This window comes from Hesperophylax consimilis, chromosome 16 (genome assembly GCF_061612785.1).
Source record: "Hesperophylax consimilis isolate HC1 chromosome 16, BYU_Hcon_1.0, whole genome shotgun sequence".
NCBI classification, from domain to species: domain Eukaryota; kingdom Metazoa; phylum Arthropoda; class Insecta; order Trichoptera; family Limnephilidae; genus Hesperophylax; species Hesperophylax consimilis.
This window is the reverse complement of record NC_142851.1, coordinates 32,591,664-32,612,042: the sequence shown is the minus strand read 5'-3', so window position 1 is coordinate 32,612,042 and position 20,379 is coordinate 32,591,664. Positions and strand designations below refer to the sequence as shown.

General features: G+C 34.8%; 2 protein-coding genes across 2 annotated transcripts; one reads left to right on the top strand and one right to left on the bottom strand.

The window, feature by feature from the left end:
• Positions 1-1,237: 1,237 nt before the first annotated feature.
• CIA30 (complex I intermediate-associated protein 30) lies at positions 1,238-7,912 on the bottom strand. Its single transcript, XM_089640743.1, has 5 exons — positions 7,478-7,912; positions 6,658-6,875; positions 5,924-6,109; positions 2,766-2,910; positions 1,238-1,449 (listed from the first exon to the last, which is right to left on the bottom strand). The coding sequence occupies exons 1-5, from the start codon at positions 7,761-7,763 to the stop codon at positions 1,370-1,372; spliced, it is 915 nt and encodes a 304-aa protein (XP_089496869.1). The 5' UTR covers positions 7,764-7,912; the 3' UTR covers positions 1,238-1,369.
• A 157-nt stretch (positions 7,913-8,069) lies between these two features.
• On the top strand, positions 8,070-18,702 carry Gnpnat (glucosamine 6-phosphate N-acetyltransferase). The gene is made up of 6 exons (XM_089641145.1): positions 8,070-8,272; positions 10,257-10,476; positions 12,899-13,026; positions 15,601-15,662; positions 16,443-16,583; positions 17,790-18,702. The coding sequence occupies exons 1-6, from the start codon at positions 8,249-8,251 to the stop codon at positions 17,803-17,805; spliced, it is 591 nt and encodes a 196-aa protein (XP_089497271.1). The 5' UTR covers positions 8,070-8,248; the 3' UTR covers positions 17,806-18,702.
• The last annotated feature ends 1,677 nt before the right edge of the window (positions 18,703-20,379 follow it).

Below are 20,379 nucleotides of genomic sequence, written 5' to 3'. Positions count from 1 at the left end.
ATTGTTTTTTTTAATGATTTTTTCTGGTGTTCATTTTTAATCATCAATATTTTGACAACTTTAACAGTATGACCGTTATGCTTGATGGCTGATTGATAATAATTTGATTGAACACTGACATGGGACGAGAATCGGCTATTAACACACTTCCGGTGGGAAGGGAATTCTACCTTTTGCGCTGGTCCTACTTGAATGGCGGAAAAGGCAGTGCTGTCCGACAATTTTATATCAATCTCTTTGTAAGGGTCCTCTTTGTAAATGTGAACCAAGTCTTCACCATCTTCAAATTCTTGTCTTTTGTGTGGAAAGATATTTTATCAAATGGAAAATATATTTAAACCTGTAGAACAGGTAATACATCGTTGCACTTACTGCACCGTAGATGCGGAAGTTTTTTTTGTAATGATTTGTGCAAAATGAAAAAAATTTGTAACATACATTTTTACAAATAAAACAATACTAAATGGCCCAACACTGACATTAACTTCAGTTTATAAAGTCGTATTACAAAAGTAGGCTTAGTAGGTGTGCAAAAAGTGTGTTAAAATATATTATTATTTTCAAGGTTTATGTGGCTGTTTAAAAGAAAATCCATTTTCTCAAATGGAAACCTTGTTTTTGCCCGCATGAAGTGTGTTAATAGGGGGTCGTTATTAGAAATAGCAAATATCATAAAATTCTGAAAGGTATTGATCATCTGTCAAATCTGAACACAGTTCGAGAACATTGGGGCCTAAAATTTTCAAAAATGCTTGACCATTAAAATATCAATATACATAAAAATATCACATTGACAGTTTTGCACAATATGTACATATATGGAATGACAATAAGTATTCTAGGCATAGGGTGTATTTCACCACCTTTGACGAGACTTTCGATTAGTGCTACTCGTCATGTAACATATAATATTTCCTGTTTCGCTACCACTGAGTAACACTACCCATCAAGTATGTAAATAATTGTCTAAACTACACAGCACTCAACCTACTTAAGTACATAATTGGGAGCTACCTTACAATGGTGAAATGAATATTGACCATTGAGGTAAGTACCGCCGTGTTAATTGTTATTTGACGAGTAGTTACTCAATAATTTGTTGAAATACACCCTTACAGTAATGTCTCCAAGTTTGCTACTTACAAGTATAAGGATGTTTGTTAAAGTTAAGCTAACAGGGTTATACAAACTTATTAGTTTGGTCCTGTGTATAATATATATTTTTAAATGAGAATAATTATTTAAACAGTGTTATTCACTAATGAGTTTTATTTTACTATATTATAGTTATTTGTACAATTATTTTGTCTTGTACAAGGTGAACAGTTAAAATATTAAATAAAGATATTTTACAATATGTCAACACAAATTAAACACCGAGAATTCCTTTGGCAGTTCTGTACTTCTCATAGGCGCTTTCTTCATCATGGAGGGGGTCGAATTCAAGGCCTAAGGAGGAAAAATAAAATGATTTTAGTATTACAACACAGTACGATAGTACCACCCCGGCCAGGAGCATTCCTGTTCTGATGCGACTGGTCCTACAGGGTAGCTGGGTCAAATGATTATTTTACACGACCCACTGGCGATATGATTGTGATGCGCTCTTTGATCGGGTGCTGTTACACATGGAAAAATAGCCGTAGAGAAGAGAGATTGATATGCCGCCGACCACAGTTAGTCGAAAGTACCCGAGACTCGAGTACCCGTAACCCGATCTCTGATTGGGTACTTTACTACCTACATACGTATTTAACATACGTAGGTAGCAGGTACTTTAGGTAAACCATGGCATAAATATGTTAATTGTGTAGACCGGGTGTCTCGAGCCTTTTCCTCGCAACACAGAAATAGGGTTGGTTAATCTGAAACTGAAATGAACTGTCACTGCAGTTTCAGTTACCGAAGACTGATACATGGAAATTACCGACCAATTACAAAGTTTTACCGATCAACCTTCGGTCATCGGGAACCGGTTTCAAAACTCGAAAAAGAAAGGGTTCCATATCAGTCTGGAACCAATGGTAGCCTATTTTAAATTTCAGGTATTTATCGACCATCTCTATTTGTCTGTTGCGAGAACGAGATCCGAGATGTCAGATCTACAAAATTCATTCATCTATGGTCACTCGCCACACTGGCACCCATTGCGGGACATGGGTGCTGATGATAGAATCTTTTTTGAAAAAGTAACCCAATCGATTGTTGGTGATTCGTGGGTTACAAAGATCGGGTAGTTCATGATCGAACTAGGACTATAATAGGAGGCACTATTTTTTAAGGACTTGGAGAACCTGCTCTAAGGAAGGATAAGGAGGAAGAAGGTGATAGACAGCAAACCTACAGTCAATATTGAAATATATGTAAGATATACAGGAATCAATGGATGTGTTGACGCAACGATATGCATCTCCCTTTAACTTATGATTCTGCATTCCTTCACCCAATTACCTGTCCTTATCTGACAGTCTAGAGTACATACCTACATCAGTGACATTGCAATTGCTCTGATATTCTTTTGGACATCGTCTGTTCTATCTGGCCTACATAAACATCGTCATATCCGGAACAGCTGAGTTTATAAACTCCATATGTTTCAATAGGAAACATCACTTCACCACAATCTTTACACATCTGTCTTGATGATGGACACTAATGCTGTCCGAAACGTTGGCTAAAGAAGGAGGTAGGACTACAGGGCATAATACCCCAAAAATAAATAAGTATAATAAATCAATCCAGTTCACATTTTGTGTGTTACTTACCAATATATTCTATTTCTAAAGTGAAGGGACCATTGATCTTATCCCCGACAGAGAGGCCAAAGTGAGATATTTTGTCCAGTGGCACCCGACTCTGCTTATCCTGGATTCGGCCCTTCGAGCCCATGAAGAACTTGGAAAAAGGTATCTGGAAATAAGGCAAAACACCATTTCTACAAAAAGTCCATATATGATCATAGGTTGGGGAGGATCTTATAAAAACAACCTAAACCAGTAAAAGTCTCGCAAAAAATTATTATAAAGGTAATACTTAAAAAAAACTCTACTTTCCCAACAAAATTGCTTTTTAAATTGTTTCCAGTACCAAATATTGATGATATATTTAAGCAAACTTCAATTATAAAAATGTGTAAAGAAAAAAATAACACAGAATATCAAGAATTTTACAAACTGATGAGAAATGGAAATCAATTTATTACGCCAATCTTTAAAACAACTCAAATGCAAAACCATTATATTTACCAAGCCATAAAAAACTACAATAATTTCCCTTCCGAATTGCGCTGTATTACGAACCAACAAGAACAAATAAATAAAATCAAACTTTTTTTCCAAAAAACCTTATATTAAAAAAAATATATGTATATATATATATATTATATTTATATTTTACACATAACATCATATTATAACATTGAATCTAAGTAAGAATCGTGGCTCCCTTATCAGGCACAACAGTTCCTCTTTTCTGATAAGGTATACATGACCAATTATGAACCTAAATATTATATTTTGCAAAATATGTATGTATTAATGTAACTATGACCTATATTAAAATGATAAAAAAAAAAAAAAAGTATCGTGGGATGCATTAAGTGCAGGGTGACTTATAATAATAATAATATTTGGATAATTTATATAGCGCCGTTTTCGTGAGAAATCACCTCACGGGCGCTGTACATATATGTTTCTTAAATAGTTAATACTAGAACTACTGACTGACTGACTGATGTCAGGCGACTTAAGTTTAGGGGTGACTCAAGTAAAGGGTAACTTAACACACTTTAGGCTGGTATCTTTTGCGCCGGCGGATTGCTGGCGACCGGCGAAAATAAAGGTCGAATTATTTTAATTTGTTTTAAATCGCTATATCTTCGAAAATAGTGAAAATATTTTAATAAAAATTTCTACATACTAACTCAGCATACCCAAGCTATAAAATAACTAACCGAAAATTATTTATTTCGTTAATCTTCAAACGCATTGCTTATCAAGTGTCAGGTATTCAATAATAAAAGGTCCCTTTGTTGAAATACCGATGTACACGAAAGACTCGAATATAAATATAAAAAGAAGAATTGTATTGCCATTTGATAATTATGTACATATAGTTGGGACCTTTAGAAAGAGATTGGCATATAATATTCGTACAAAAAAAATTGGATAATTTATTATTTTCTGCCATTGAAATGAAGCCGGGGCAAAAGGTAAAAATACCCTTCACGTCCTTAAGCAAAAATCGACTGAACGGGTAGGAATACCTTTCCCGTCCGAAGTGTGTTAAGTGGAAGGTAATTTAATTTTAAGGAGACTTCATTAATTATTTACTGAAGTAAGTAAATAGTAAAGGAAGACAGTTTTTTTAAAATTATTTTGTATACTGAAAATTAAGATATTCATATAAGAATAGATGGTTCCATGATAACTCAACCCAATGACAATTCAACACACCTTACAAAATTATATAAAGTCATTAAAAGCGATGAAACAAAACTAACCTATTTAATATAGTTTTTGTTTCATCACTTTTTTAAGGTGTGTTGAATTGTCATTTTGATGAGTTAGTCAGTCACCAAGAAGACATTAATAATAAATAATATTTCTTATAACATTATTATTTATTGAAACAATACATAAAAATCAAACAATATGAATTAGAAAAATTATTAGGTGTGACCAAGAATTGAATTACAAATCTCCCGTCTGCCGGACAGGTGCATTAACCAATATCGCCACCTCATTGCTTTTCTATTGTGAAGTTTTTATCACTAATAATACATATTTCCTGAAAACCATAAATACTGTTTCAACCATAGATAACCGAAACAAGGAAGATGGGTCATGAATTATAGTATGAAACTGCAAGTGTCGCCAACATCTTTTACTTATACCATTGCATCTACGTAGAGTGGCGCCCCTGTCTTGGTTTGTTAAATTTTTTTACGTGAATATCGCATAAGAGTAACTGCTCCCAATCGTCCGGAGCCAGTGAAACTATGGCATCCTCAATTGAGGTTTGTTGTGAGGCTGAAGGTATTGGGGAGGGGGAGGAAGGTGGGGGAGTACCTGGCTATTCATTTTTTTTATATTAACTCCACACAGGAGGCCCTGAAGAAAATAATTTCCCTCAGGACCTATGTCATCTTTGGGGATGCTGTGTGGAGGGTCTTTTTGTGGAGAGGAAGGAGTGAACATGGGTCTTGAAGAGTCCCATGTTGTAGGAGGGAGGAAACACAGAGGCCGGCAGTTCGTTCCACAGCCGAGCTGTTGAACTTAAGAACGAATCGTAGAAGCGACCCGTTCTCATGTGACAAATATCAACCGTGTACAAATGTTGGGCGCACGTTTGGCGTGTATCCCGACTACGCACCGGTGCCGAAGGGATCAATGACGCTAGTTCCTCAGAGCATCTTCCATTGTAATACCGATAGAACAAGGACAGCATACCTACCTGACGCCTGTGCTCTAAAGATTGCAGTCCGTTTGTTAAGATTGGGGAATCTTAACAAACGTCCCCAAAAAATCTGGTCCCCAAACAAGGTTAAAGTCATTTCAAGCAACGTTTCAATTCTGAATGGTGGTGGTACACCAGGGCGATACTGAGAGAATCTTTTGTTCTGGAACGTGCCGAAAGTATACTATATATTATTTTAAACGAATGAATTGTGAAATAAATCAAGTAAAATTTACTTTATAGTAATACATACTATATTTTGCATGCCGAGATTTAAACACGTGACCTTCGGATTGCTAGTCGAGAGCCTTACCCCTCGACTTCGGAGTATACAGCACACGCAAAATTTTCATTAGTTGCTCCACGTTGATAGTTTGTGCGGTTTGGTCATGATTTGTTTCTTATTTTGTTATCCTTGTTGTTTCAATAATCAATATCATAATGGATTAAGGTCTAAAAATATTACCTTAGCAATCTGCCAATAGGGCCCGCCCCTGGTGAACAACACAAAGGAGTAGACGTCGTTCCAGAGGAGGTCAAAGTATCCCTCTGTGGAGAGGTTGATGAGGTACGACCTCCCGTCTCCGCGCACCTTCAACACCAGGGTGTTGTAGTTAGTCCAGTCGTGGTACGAGTCTCTCTTGAAGGATTTCTTAACAGAAAAAACAGAGAGATTAGTGCTTTAACTTGTGGTCAATGTACGCCTGCTCCATGCATTCCTCCACATGGCCTCTGAGGATCTAGACTGGCTTGCTGACCTAAATGTCTCCCTCTGACCCTCCACCATTCAAAAGAAGAAGAAGACCTGCTTATAAATTAAAGATGATGTGTTTGTTCTACTGTTATACTAATTAAAGGTGCTCTGAAGAACTAGCGACACTGATTTCTTCGCCACTGGTGTATAGCCGAGAGATACCTAGAGATCTAATTACAAAAACTCATTATAAAAATAATAGATGAACAATACATAGGAAAGAAAAAAGAGATATAGCAGAAAATAATTCAAGTTCTCGAAACAACCTGCAGATTGAAAAAGTGCGTAGCGGCCTACCCCTTTCTTCTGAGCTGCAAGGAGTGAAATCTCCACATCGTGATGGTTCCAAATAGCCGAGCCACTCTCCAACCTGACTAACTTAATCACTTTTCAATATGTGCTGAGTAAAAATGTCTGTACTATAAAGCATATAAGAAGTGACCTACTTGGTGCCTGATGGAGCGTATTCCCGCGTAGCCGGCGCGCTTGATGCGGCCGTCCTTGGGCATGCGCGTATCTAGAGTGCCGGAGAACAGGCCGCGGCCGGACTTGCTCATCTCGAAGGTGCACTTGCTGAAGCCCTCGCCGTGGTCACTGTCCGAGGTGGTCACCCAGCGCTTCAGCTTACTCTCATCGTCGAACACCCACACAGCGTCCGTCTCACCTGGAGGCAACACAATTATTGCCGAATCGTACTAAATACATGGGTCCATTACAAAACAGGGATAGAGTTACATTACCCCGCTGCACGCTTATAGGCATTTAAAATAAAACTCTTGGTTTCAACCTTATTACTACTAGAAACAACTATTTACGCCGGGGAAGATGGAAAACAGGCATAAAATAGGTTTTTAGTTTGGGTTATTTAAATCATTTGTGAATATTTAGATTGAAATGGAGCCTTCGGAAATTTCAAATCATACTAACAAGAAAAAAAGATGGCGTCGACTTCCAAATCACCGGATATTTAGAATTGTGATTGAAAAAATGGAACTTTAATGTGTCTTTTCTCCTCCATTGTAAATAGTAGTAATTACGTTAAAAACAACTGTTATTTCAATAAATTGTGCATTCTATTGACTATTATTCCGCCATCCCGATCCTCGGTATAATGTTAATGTAAGATGATGAATAAGACAAGTGGCTAAATCGGTGGACAGTACATTATTATTTATATGAGACGAGTTTTGAGCATAACGCTCTTCACATGATTTTTCACAAAAACGGCACTACATAAATTATTCAATTATATTCTCTAGTTTTTACCCGGCCTGTTGATTAACAGGGGATCGGTTTCCAAAAATTCCACAACTTCATTCTTCCAGATTCCAATTTCCTTTTTGAGTTCTTTGAAGCCTTCTCGTATCTGCACCAGTGCGGGTCTTTTATCTATTATAGCGGTTTTATAACCTCCCTTTCTGTCAGCCTCCCAAAAGGAATTATTTACAGAGGAAGTATGCAAATGTACGACAGGAGTTACACTACATTTTACTAGAGGTAGCTTTGAAAAAGAGGTTATCCGACAAAAACATTTCGATAAAGAAGGCAGCATGTCTGATTATATATTATATTAACAACTATATATAAAAAAAACTTAAAATGATGTTTTCAACCTAGAATAACTAGGAAGACTACGATTAACAAAAAATTAAAATATTTTATTCTCGTAACATTTTTATAAATCTGACATACGTCAGAAACCGATCTATGGTTATTTTGAAATTGACAAACATAGAGAATTTCTTAAGCATTGGGGTATAGACTAAAAAAAATTACCGTAGGTGGACCTTTTGATTTCTCGTGGGGTACCTGTTCACTAAATCCAGTGCTGACAATTTTTCACTGAGTAGCCTTTTAGAGTTAAAAACTGTTTTGACAGGTGAAAGTTGTTCAAGTGGTTCTCAAAAATGTTAATGATAATGATAACAACTTCCTATTCTAACCAGTGAGCCGCGAGATTTCAATGCCAGGTTTCTAGGAGATGGTAAATTAGTTTAGTGCATTGTAACACGTCAATTGATAGTCTATTCTACGACGATGGGGGCTCCCAACGCTAACGGGGTAAGAATTCTGTTTTATTTATTTTAGAATTTTATTTAAATTGAAAATGTACAAATTTTCAATGATGTGGAACATGCTATTTATGAACGTGTCGTATTTACACAAATAACCAACAAAGTCTATGGATTTAAATATGACAATGCATTGTGCGAATGCACATATGTTTTATAATTAATTATACCCTTAATTTATTGCATAATTTAGAAATTTACTATGAAATACTCAATGTTTAAATTGTTGACCTAAAGTTTTCGGCTAATATTTTTTAGATTTCGATGTAAATTTTGAAATTCGCCGTTTTTTAAACACCTGTAACAGTTCAAACAGTGCAAAGCGTTTTCTGTAATTTTATGACTTGTTTCTTAAGCTTATATACATTTTGAATGGTATAAAAGTTAACATTTTATTATGTTGTGGTTTTGGCTGATTGACTCCTTTCACTTTTCAAGCCACACTATACACCATTATTTTAAAACAGGTTATCTTTGCCAAAATTTGAAATACATAGTATTTGAAATAATATTTGATAACTTATCAAAATTCAAATCAGTATTTAATGAGGATTAAAGATAAGTAAGCAATTGAAGCATTTGTTACTTCCTCTGTGAATATTATAGCTAATTAACTGTTTAAAAAAAACTGATAACTAACTAGATTAAATAATTAAAATAATCTTTCGCTTTAATATTTACTTAGGTAATTAGATATGACAAGTGATTTATATGACTTTTTGCAAGATAACACCATTGTTACTGGTAAATCACAAACTAGAAATATATTTCACTGCAACGATAATGTCAATACCTGTTAGTTTACAAACTCTCTTTTATTCAATGACATTATAAAAATACAATTTATTATAAGCAATAATTAGTCGTTTGAAATATTCATACAAATTGAAAATATCTCCCGAGTAAAAAAAAATGCCGCAGATAGGTGAAAAAATATAATAAGCAGTAATTGTTGATTGAAGTACTAGTACATATTGAATTATTTGGCGGGTTGGAAATAAGCCGATGTAGCTCAGTGGTCCAGAGCATCTGACCGGACATCAGAAAGTGCGGGTTCATTTCCCGTCGGCGACATTTATTTTTACTCTGATATTTTCAATTTGTATGGATATTTCAAGTGACTAATTATTGCTTATAATAATTTGTTATCTTTGTGCTATGCATTAAAAACCTCGACTTATTTATCATTAAAAAATAATATAAATACAAGACACATTATATTAATATTAATCAAACAAAAAATGTAGCACTGCTTATGAAAAGGACAACATTCAAATAGCGAAGCTATTTTTAAAATCAAATGTAAGTACATATAATTATAATACTCATAATCTTCCAAAGAATAGCGTCCATCATCAAGGGTAGTGTTGTATGGTTCTGCCGCTAAGAACTCCGATGCGTCGTTTATGAACAATGCAAAATAAAACCGAGACATTTTCGGAAAACTGTTGAAAAACAGTTTTCGTCAGTAATTTTGCAAAGAAAATGGATAGGTTTGAAAACTCTAATAATTATAAAAAATTGTTCGTTGAAATTATTTCGGCAATCTGTCGTAATTTAAATCTTGAAGAATTTGATTAACGTTTTTTAATGTTTCATACTGTAGTAGGGTCGACAATGACAAAATAGCTCACCTCACAATTGGGATCTTTTTACTTGCGAAATTTAATTTTTCATACTTTCTGTACTGAGGGTTGATAATGCCGTGCATCTGAATTAGCTCACAAATTTAAACATAATTACATTCATTTGAATTTGATTGGCTTTTTCGTACGTTTTCTAATGCAGTAGGGTCGACGGTGAAACTGTTTTAGATACTTGGGTTCTTTTGACTTGTAAAATCAATTTCGAATGTTATAATTCAATTAATTTGAATTTGATTAGTGTCTTCATCCATTTCACACTTCAACAGGATGGACAACGGAGTGCATCTGTTGTAATTGGGCTCTTTTGACTTGTACATATTATTCCAGGTGGCCAGTTCAGAAGAGTACCTTTACCCGCCTTCCATGCTGCAGAAGGTGGACTTTGCCCGCAGCCCCACCAAGTTCAGCCCGCCCATCAGTGCCCAGGATCCCGGAGAGACCTGGATGGTGGTGCGCCCCCTCCAGCGAGGAGACTACGATAAGGGATTCTTAGAGTTACTTAGCCAACTTACGAGCGTAGGAAACTGTACGCGGCAGCAGTTTGACGGTAATTTGAATAATTTATTTTCTAGCTTTTAATGTTTTAAGATTTTTTAATAAAATTTAACTCACCTTACCGTACCATTCAGGACACAAGCATTGTATTGAAAACCCAATTACTTTGTGTACATAACTTTTAATTCACGTTAAAGTGATTAGTTTTCAATATATATGTAAATCTTTTATCACGTATGTATTAATAGTTTGATTTTTGCCCTGCCCTGTGGTCTAAAAGATATTTCATATTGTAAAGGTTGGCATCTTCAAAAATTTTTTTAGTTTTTGACCTCGGATGACCGTCGCTAAGGTCAACATTTTGTTTTAAAGGTGCTAAAAAATGTTGTTTTCAAAATAATTCCTCAACGGCTGATCTTACGACAAAGTTGTTAACACAAACTTAAACAAGATAAATTTTCTCATATTTTAGAGTTCATATTTTTATTTTTATTTTTAAGTACAATGCATAACAATAAGCACTACAAAACTTAATTTTTTTTTCAAGGTTGACGCTGTATAAAATACGCTGTCATAATTATGTACAAGAAATGTTGCAAAAATAATATTATAAATTTAAAAAATGTTCTTGACTTAAAATATAATTAGACTAATATAAACAAACTCATCGAATCATGTACTGACTATGGCTCGACACTACCCAGTAGCATCAACTAGGAATCAATACAGGAACTGTCCTAAAACACATTCAGAGTCTTTTTCGCAATGTGCATGTATTTATATTCTAAGGCCTTGTTCTTTAACCCACATCTCCAGGAATTTAAAAAAAAATATATTTGTGCCCACAAATGATGGCTCAAAATTTGAGTTCCTTAAAGTTGGTGACGCATTAAGCATCTAAAATCAATAATAATGCAAAAGAGGGCAGTCCGACAGATTGACGATCCATTATTAACAGACTGCTTGCAAATTCTAATGCACAGATGCAATTTAGGCGTGCTGAATGTGTTCTGCAGGAATTTTAATTGATGTGAATGGGTCGTTTCTTCGACTTGCTTGTGTGTAAGCCGGCTCACATGTGAAACGATCTACCGGCATCTGATTTTCATCCTTCATATAATCTAGGCCTCTTCAAGACCCACTTTAAATCCCTTTCTACAGCCCCTACCATTAATCCGCCTCACAACACTATCCGAGAATGTCCCCCCTGTCTTTTTAAAATGTGCAGATAGGGGCGCTCTTGTGAGGTGTAACGTAAAAGTGGTCATCTGCATACTTTTTGAATAAATCACAACATAAAAACGTGCATGTCAAGTTAAATGTTTGTTCGGCGTTCCGCTGAGGGTGCTATTGCGGCATATATGTGAGCAACATTCTGTTGACAGTCTGTTGGCCAGAATACAGGATGTTTTTTTCACACAGGGGGCTAAATATTCAATTTATCAATAGTTTATGATGGTTACAAGAAACAACTAGACTTTTTCTTAAAATACAATTAATTTGATATTTAACATTTAAAAACATATAACCCGACATAAAGTGTGTACTGAAAATATAAAATCGCTTGGTTGATTGTATAAAAAGTTGTAACATTTCGTATTTTAAACTGCTCTCCTGGAAAGTTTCATTTTTGTAGATGCACTGGCAGAAGCCATCGATATAACTAACTAACTAACTAACCAACACACCGTTTCCCCGCAGGGGTAGGCAGAGAGGACGAACTGCCAAACAACTCGGTCTTGGCACAAACTTCTTGCCTCATTCACATTCATACATCGTCTCATACATACTCTTCTATTATTCTGACTCTTGACATGGCCCGACTCGAGTATCTGATTCACTTGATCGTGCCATGTCTTCCTCGGGCGTCCCCGACTTCTGCTACCATTCGCATTTGCATCATATATCCTCCTTACACTCCTATCTTCGCTCATTCGCTCTACATGCCCAAACCATCTAAGCGTCCCTTTCTTAATCTTACTCATTACGCTTACATCAGCCTTGCACTCTTTGCAGATCTCCACATTCCTCACACGATCAAACATGGTTTTACCACACATACGCCTCAGAGATCTCATTTCAACAGCATTTAATCTACTTTCATCATTTCGTTGCCAGTTCCATGCCTCACTTCCATACATCAGGGTAGGTACCAGCACTCCGCTGTGGACTGCTAACTTCGCTTCTTTGGACAATTTTTTTGTTAGCGCCAACGGCGTTCAGTCCTCCATTAACGGAATTACCTGCACTTACCCTTCTTTCAATATCTCTGTCAGCCTTCCCATCTCTCGTAAACATACTTCCTAAATACACAAACTCAGGGGGGGGCCATCGATATTCATGGACTAATTTATTTTGAAAGCTAACATTATCAAATCTTATTCCAACTCTACCAATAATTGAAGTCCAAATTAATTAAAACTTTGATCATTGTTATATAACATGAAGATGTTAATTTGAGTGTTTTTTTACAGACCGGTTCCACTTTATGCAGCATTCTGGAGGTTATTTTGTAACAGTAATTGAGGATACGAGATCTAAGAAAATCATTGGCAGCGCAACCCTTGCCATTGAGCAGAAGTTTATCCACAATTGTGCCCTGGTAATAATCATTTCCTGTCCCTCGAGCTTAGTATGCACATTTGTTCCTACTTAACGTTTTACTCGATATCGAGTAGGAATCGTGTGTAATTACATCAATTAAGTTAGTAGTGGCCATGCTGTGGCTCAAACTGCTCGGCATATACTAAACGTCGAGCCAATCTTGTCGAGTGAACCCGTATGTGTGGACATCGCCTTGAGCCCTCGTTCTTACTTGTCGGTTTTACTTGATCGAGTAAGTTCGTACTAGTCTTTAGCGACAATTCTTTATACTATGACTTTTTAATGATTTAGGAGTACTTAGCATTATTATTATTAAGTACGGGTTGTTTCTCAGAATTTGAACATTTCATCAAATTTCAAAGTTCTATTCAAGTTATGTTATTGATTCATCATGGGCCGGTTGTTTCACAGTATTTGGATAATAACAGAACTTGAATAGAACTTTCACAATACTTGAATATGAACTATATTATATACGTTTTTAGTAGATTAAATTAAGCCCTTTTCTAACAAAATAATTTACCTATATGGTGTATAGCAAAGATCATTCTGTAAAGATCTCTTCTCAGAGAATTATAGTCAAATTTAAAAAAAATTGTACTAATAGTGTGTAGTTTATTACCTGTAACATACAATTACATGAAATTCTGAAAATTATTTCAATGATTTAATGATGAAGTTAGTGTACTATTTAATGCTGATATTGGAGTAAAAGATAAGCTGGAAATGAGGTTTGCATCTTGGTTCTGTAATGTATTTGCATAAATATTATTAAATTTGTAGAGTTTTTCAATAGTTTATAATATTACTTTGTTTATTGATTGAGCAGATAAATACTATCTATATAAATAAAATTGTTCGTATGTTCAAAATCTTAAATCTCCGAAAGTTCTTCATTGATTGCTTTAAGATTATGATGTTGCATTCGAATATGTGTGTGTTTTTATAAACCTATATTATATAATATCACATGTGACAGGTAAAAACATGGTTTCTTGGATGTAAAAGTAAAACGCGCTATTGTTTCTCTATCTACACAGACAAACTGAGCCACAGCAACGCTTGGCGGTGTACAGCTAGTCATTGAATAAATAAAAACCCTAGAAATTCCTTCCATATACATAGTTTGAATGGAATCCAACGTTGCCACTGATTTTTGGAATGCGCTCTGTCTCTCTTACACTTATTATATCGCCATCCATTTGAAATTCAAAACAACAGTGAAACACAGTTCGGTATATGAAATTTAAGAGTATTTTCTTCAGACTTGTGTCACTCCCTGTATGGCATTTCTTGTCTTTATTAATAGCATTTATAAATAGGTACTAAATTCATTATTCAGGTCCAAATCATTCCCACACTTAAACATGGTGGCTTTCTGAAAAGTTATCTTTTTGATTTGATACTTACAGGTCCTTCCGTCATAGATTATATCTATTGATTTCAATAAGAATTTTTTTTATCTCTCTTTGATTTAAACATAATCTTTGATAACAAATACATAAATACGATTGAAATGAAACCATGCATCACAACCCGATAACATATCATATGGCGTGGTATTAGTTATTAAGATTACTGTGATTTAAATAATTTATCTGCGCTGAATGGAAAAAAAATACTTTGTTAAATATGACGTAAAGTTGCTGTTATTTATCAGGAAAATAAAAATGTAATCTTTTATTTAAAAATTTTAGATATCATAGCCGGTACATTTGTATACTGATTTGAAATTACTGAAAGGTATTGTGATATTGATGAATTTTTTTTAACCATTACATATCTGAAGGTAAAAATTACGTATTTGGGGCTCACTAGGGTCCCCCGTATATACGCACCGTCTCTTAATATTACTTTTGCCTTTTCCAGTAACTATCAGATATTAGTTACTACTTATATATTTTATATCCACCGTTTTAACCGGACATCGCCCATATTCACCCATCGGTCAATCATTAAGCTATGCAAACGGCTAAAAGAGATAGTACAAAATCAGGCGTAACTCAAATACATATTATTGTAGCCCATTCCAGAAAAATATACTTTTTACTTCTGCACTTCTGATACATATTATTTGACAGTAACGTAGTAATTTTTTTTTAATTGCACATCAATTACTGAATAGTTTTTATAGGATTAACTAAATTATGTGATATTATATGATGTAAAAAACAACAAGAGATATCAAACAAAACTCTCATTTGGGGTTGTGCACTACCCCCTCAGATGCAGTAGGGTTAAAGTAGATATTTCTTTAATGGAAAAAAACACCAATATTTGGTTGGCAATATCAGAATGGTTCATTAACATTCTGCTGACATCAACTATGAATGACTGTTGTGCCGTTATTCCACCCACCAGTGTGCAGTAGATCAATGCTGCTAGGGCTCCGATTTAATACCTGCAAAACAGACTCAGAATACCTAGGTTTCTTCTCCACATAAATGGCAAATGATCTACATATTTCAATGGATTATCAGTGAAATCGCCCTCCTCTGCACAGAATCAAGTGGGTTAATTTAAGTATTTTGGATTTTACGTGATAAATAATACATTTTATTTTTCTTTACAGCGAGGAAGATTAGAAGATGTAGTTGTAAATAATACATATAGAGGAAAGCAGCTTGGAAAGTTGTAAGTTATTTACTGTTTTTACTTTGATGCTTTGTTGTGATATATCTATGATATTCTTGTAAATAACTTCCACAACGGGAAACTTAAGGATTCTGCATTGTGTGTGGACAAGTTGAATCCACAGAGCACATTATGTAAGAATGTTAACTCCGCCAGTTCTCCAGGGGTACATGAATACGTACAATGTAGGATGATATTGAATGGCTGAAAATTTTCAGCATCTCTCGTCACCATGATCTCCTTCACCATACAAATATGAAGTAGATTTGAGTCGCGAGGATATGGGTTCTATACCCTCCCTTTTACGTTAATTAACATTACTTGGTCCTGGGTTGATTGCGATCGACCCAATCACTTTGCTCAATTACGAACCACCAACGACCGATTGTGTCTTTTTTTCCAAAAATGATTCGGTCCTTTGTTCAATGAGTTGTCAGCGAGCATCTCGCGTCTCGAATCTCATTCGCGAAAGGGAAATACATGTGGCAGATTACTGAAATCTGGATCAGGCGGTCATTGCAGTTCCAGCCTGAATTTCAATGACAGTCCAATTCAGTCATTTCTAAGTATACACAATTTATACATCTATAGTTTACGCCAACACGGCATATGCGCATCGATCTATCTATGCCATTTTTGATTCTTTTGACCCGATCACTTTGCCAGTGACTTGTGTAAAATGATCTATCGACCCGGGACTAAAATTACTTTATAGGTCTCAAGGAGTGACTGCATATTAATTTTATGTGAATGTTGAACCATGTGCTTGCGTTTTTGCAGGATTGTAGTGACCGTTTCTCTGCTGGCAGAGACGATGGGCTGCTACAAGATGTCCTTGGACTGCAAGGATAGTCTCATTGCGTACTACAAGACCCTGGGGTATAACCTGGAGACGGGCAATTCTAATTCCATGAATATGAGGTAAGTAATTTTTTGATTTGTTTGTTTACTGGTTTCTCTTTTACGTAGGATGTAAATCTTTACAATAAATGTTCAAAGATGTCATTTGTTTTTAATATTTTGATATCTATCTTGATTGTCGACTGATTGCATTATCTTTCGCTTATTATATGCGTTAATATTGGCAATATCGTTCACACACCTGTCATTATATTTTTTAAAGTGAACAAATTGTTTTGCATGTTATATACACTTTTCTTTCATGAATATGTTTCAATAGTTGCTTGTTTAATATGCTTAACTAATCATTTTGGAAAAAAAATTTAAAAAGAAAATATTGTTTTAAAATAAGTATTATAATGGTTTTATTAGTTATAATCAATTATAAGAGTGAGTTCGGAGTATAGACAAGTAGGAAAAGTAAGAAAAAAATAATAAATAGTAAATAGTTATATATTAAACAATATAAGTACGCTCACGAGACAGGCAACACAGCGCGTTAACTCGGACTATATTCGAAAGACAAAAATCTTCTAAGTACTCTTCGACTTTGCTGAAAGGGACGACACATCTCGCTATCAGTATCGGGTATTGAGCCTAGGGCTTGATATGGATATCTGTTAGTTCAAGGCCATGCACCTGCTTTTATAGGCCGTCCACGGTACATCCTTCGGTAGGTGGCAGAGAACTGGCCACTGATTAGATGATTTATGGGCTGCGTGTCCAATAGGAGATCTATGATGACTTCCGTTTGTAGAAAAGGTTGCCTAATATGTGTGAGCGAGAAGATATTCTGGCTCGCATGGTTTTGTCTACTAAAGTTCTTGTAATGCATGTACACAATGATTTATTTTATGGTTTTCACTATTTTTTTTTCTGTTAATATATTTCTTTTATGGTTCATATCAAGCCCTGACTATATGGTAAATAATTTAATGCAACAACAGACATACAACAACAGACATACAACAACAGACAAACCACAACAGTCATACCACTTGCCATGCCAATTAGCTGGCAGCCAACAATAACTAAACAATAAAAAATCAATACAAATATATAACATAAAATTCATGGGTACCGTAATCTGCCTGCCATACATACTCTTGACATAGCCCGACTTAAGTATTTGATATAGCACTTGATTGTGCCATGTCTTCGTCAGGCGTCCCCGACTTCTTCTGCTATGATTTATACACTTTATAAATGTATTTTATTAAATTTCAGGTTTGACTCCTCCTGACAATTAGCCGCTAGGACAGCCACCCCGCATGCCAAGTTGTAATCCCACGAGACAGCCAATCGAGACACCATATCTCATCAAATAACCTCTTACACATACATATTAAATAGTATTATCATTTTTTGTTGCAATCGTTCCCCACCAAATCTATTACTAGTAAGATTTTACATATTTACTAGTAAGATATTACATATTTATCTACATATTATTCAGTCGCCTTGAGTTGAACAATAAAGGTATTATTTGTACGTTGACTTCTCATTTTGATTCTGCAAACTAGAACGATATATTAATATTCAAAAGTGAATGTTGTTTGTGTTCAATGCCAATTTCAATGATAACACGTCATTAATGACGTATTGCAAGGAATTTATACACTCAAGGACTACTTAATATTGATATTAAAAAAAAATTACCTTGAGAAAGTTCTTGGTTATGAATAAAGTACCTACTTATCAGATAAATTTATCTTATATGGCTGTGAAATGCCTTCTTTATTGTTCGTGCTTTTTCTTGTCACTAAAATCCCATCACTATTGTTCTAATTTTTTTGTCCGTGGTTTATTTTGATTTAACAAATGATTTAATGATTGTATTGCAAATAAAATGTGTTTGTTTAAGTTAGTTTTGATTATGGCGTTGAGATGCTTTCTTTTTGTGGGAAAACAGCTTGTAGGATCGTACTATATGTCTATAAGATTCTTAGTCTTACTTTATATAATTTGTAAAATTAAATATCTTATAGGATTTTAATACGGTCTAGGTTGTCCTGGTAAATAATATGTTCTTTTTTTTAAACATTTTTAATAATACGGTTTTGGTTTGATGATTTTTAACTAACAAATTATATGTTTATCATTTCTTGTGAAATTAATAAATGTGTTAAACAAAATAAAAGTGCCTACTTGTATTATTTATTATTTCACCTGTCTCAATATTATCATGCTGAATGCCATAAAACACAATCACATGGCAAATGTTTACTTAACAACGCACTTAACAAATACATCCATGTGTACCATCATAATATGTACATAATGATGTATATAATGTGCTCGTACAACGTTAGGAAATGTTATATTCTCTGCTTGTCCAAACTACGCCATATTTAGTACACGCAAGTGCTTAATTGTTCAAACGACCATTAATTAGATAATTTTACATGAGAGGAGGTTTTCTCTCTTTACTTCAATGAAACAATATAATAGGTGTTTAAGATAAAGCTATGTATTTACTAAAGGTAAAGTTTACATCCGCTTAAGTAATTCTCAGTAAAGTGACTAATTATCGCTTTTGGTTTATTTTTTTTTAGTTTTATAATGGAAATTGAACAATTTGTCAATTGGTCGTTTGGACAATTAAGTACTGAGGCGACGATTAGTAAGTAGAAGTTATAATAGTTACTTACTAGTATTTGCTGAACAAGTTATGAAAGTCAGCATTTTGCAATACAAGAATATTTTCAATTTCACAACATAAATATATAGCTGACTTTACAATTTGATATCCCTAATAAATTGTTGAAGAACTGGTCAGTAAAGACTGTAAACAAGCAACTTAAGGTTTTCTATGTTAAATTTCTGTCCCAATAGCGAAGTCTACGAATGTGTGGGTAGCATAGACATTAGTCATCTAAATTAATAGACAAGCCAATCAGGGAAAGGGAAACAAACCAACTGCGCGGAGTGCGGGAGGCTGCGTATCTCTGACAGATGAATGAATCTGACAGTTTACAAGCAACTCGCATTGTAATATCACCATTCGGTCCATGAAAATAAAATCTTACGAATTACTAGTCCCTTTTACAATGGCGCACAAATTTCTGACTCCATAAAAAACTTAACTATTTACCCAAATCGGGTAAAAAAAAGTTCGGGCTTGTTTCCAAAATTTAATATTTTGTTAAACTATTTAGTGTGTTAAATTTACCGACCTCACTGAATTTTGGCATAGCTGCCCCAGGTGATTCCTATAAGAACGAAAATTCAGATCCTGCGCAGAAAAGTCACACAATGGGCAGTTCTGCAAACCTTTGCCTTACTTTAGCCAACTTACTTTTCTATGCATGGTCAGGTTATTTCATAATGATATCATAGTTTATTCGAAGCATTCTCGAACCTTCCTGGTGCCAAAGAGATAGTCACGTGATTTACCTCCAGCTCGTTGAAATGATACCCAGATTTTATGTTAAGGCAAGTTTATTAATTTGAATGTCTATGGTGGGTAGGTTAAAAAATCCAGCAGTATTCCTACATAAGTGTAGGTGAAATCTGAATCTTTATTCATTGCTCATAATGCCATTAATATCCTACTCAGGGCATGCTTTGCAGGGGGTATAACTCCGAATGAAAATTTGAATCGAAATATTGTGACATAATATGTTTGCTTAACTATATATCCACCAATGAAAAACTCTGAAAATCTATGGAATAAACTTTCAAAGTTTTTCATTGGTGTATAGTGTAATAAGTAGGCTCAGAATGGGAATTTTACTGTCTATATATTGGCATATCTATGGTTTTGTAGGACAAATTTGTTTCATACAAAAAGCCCGAAGTTATCGATCTCGTGAGT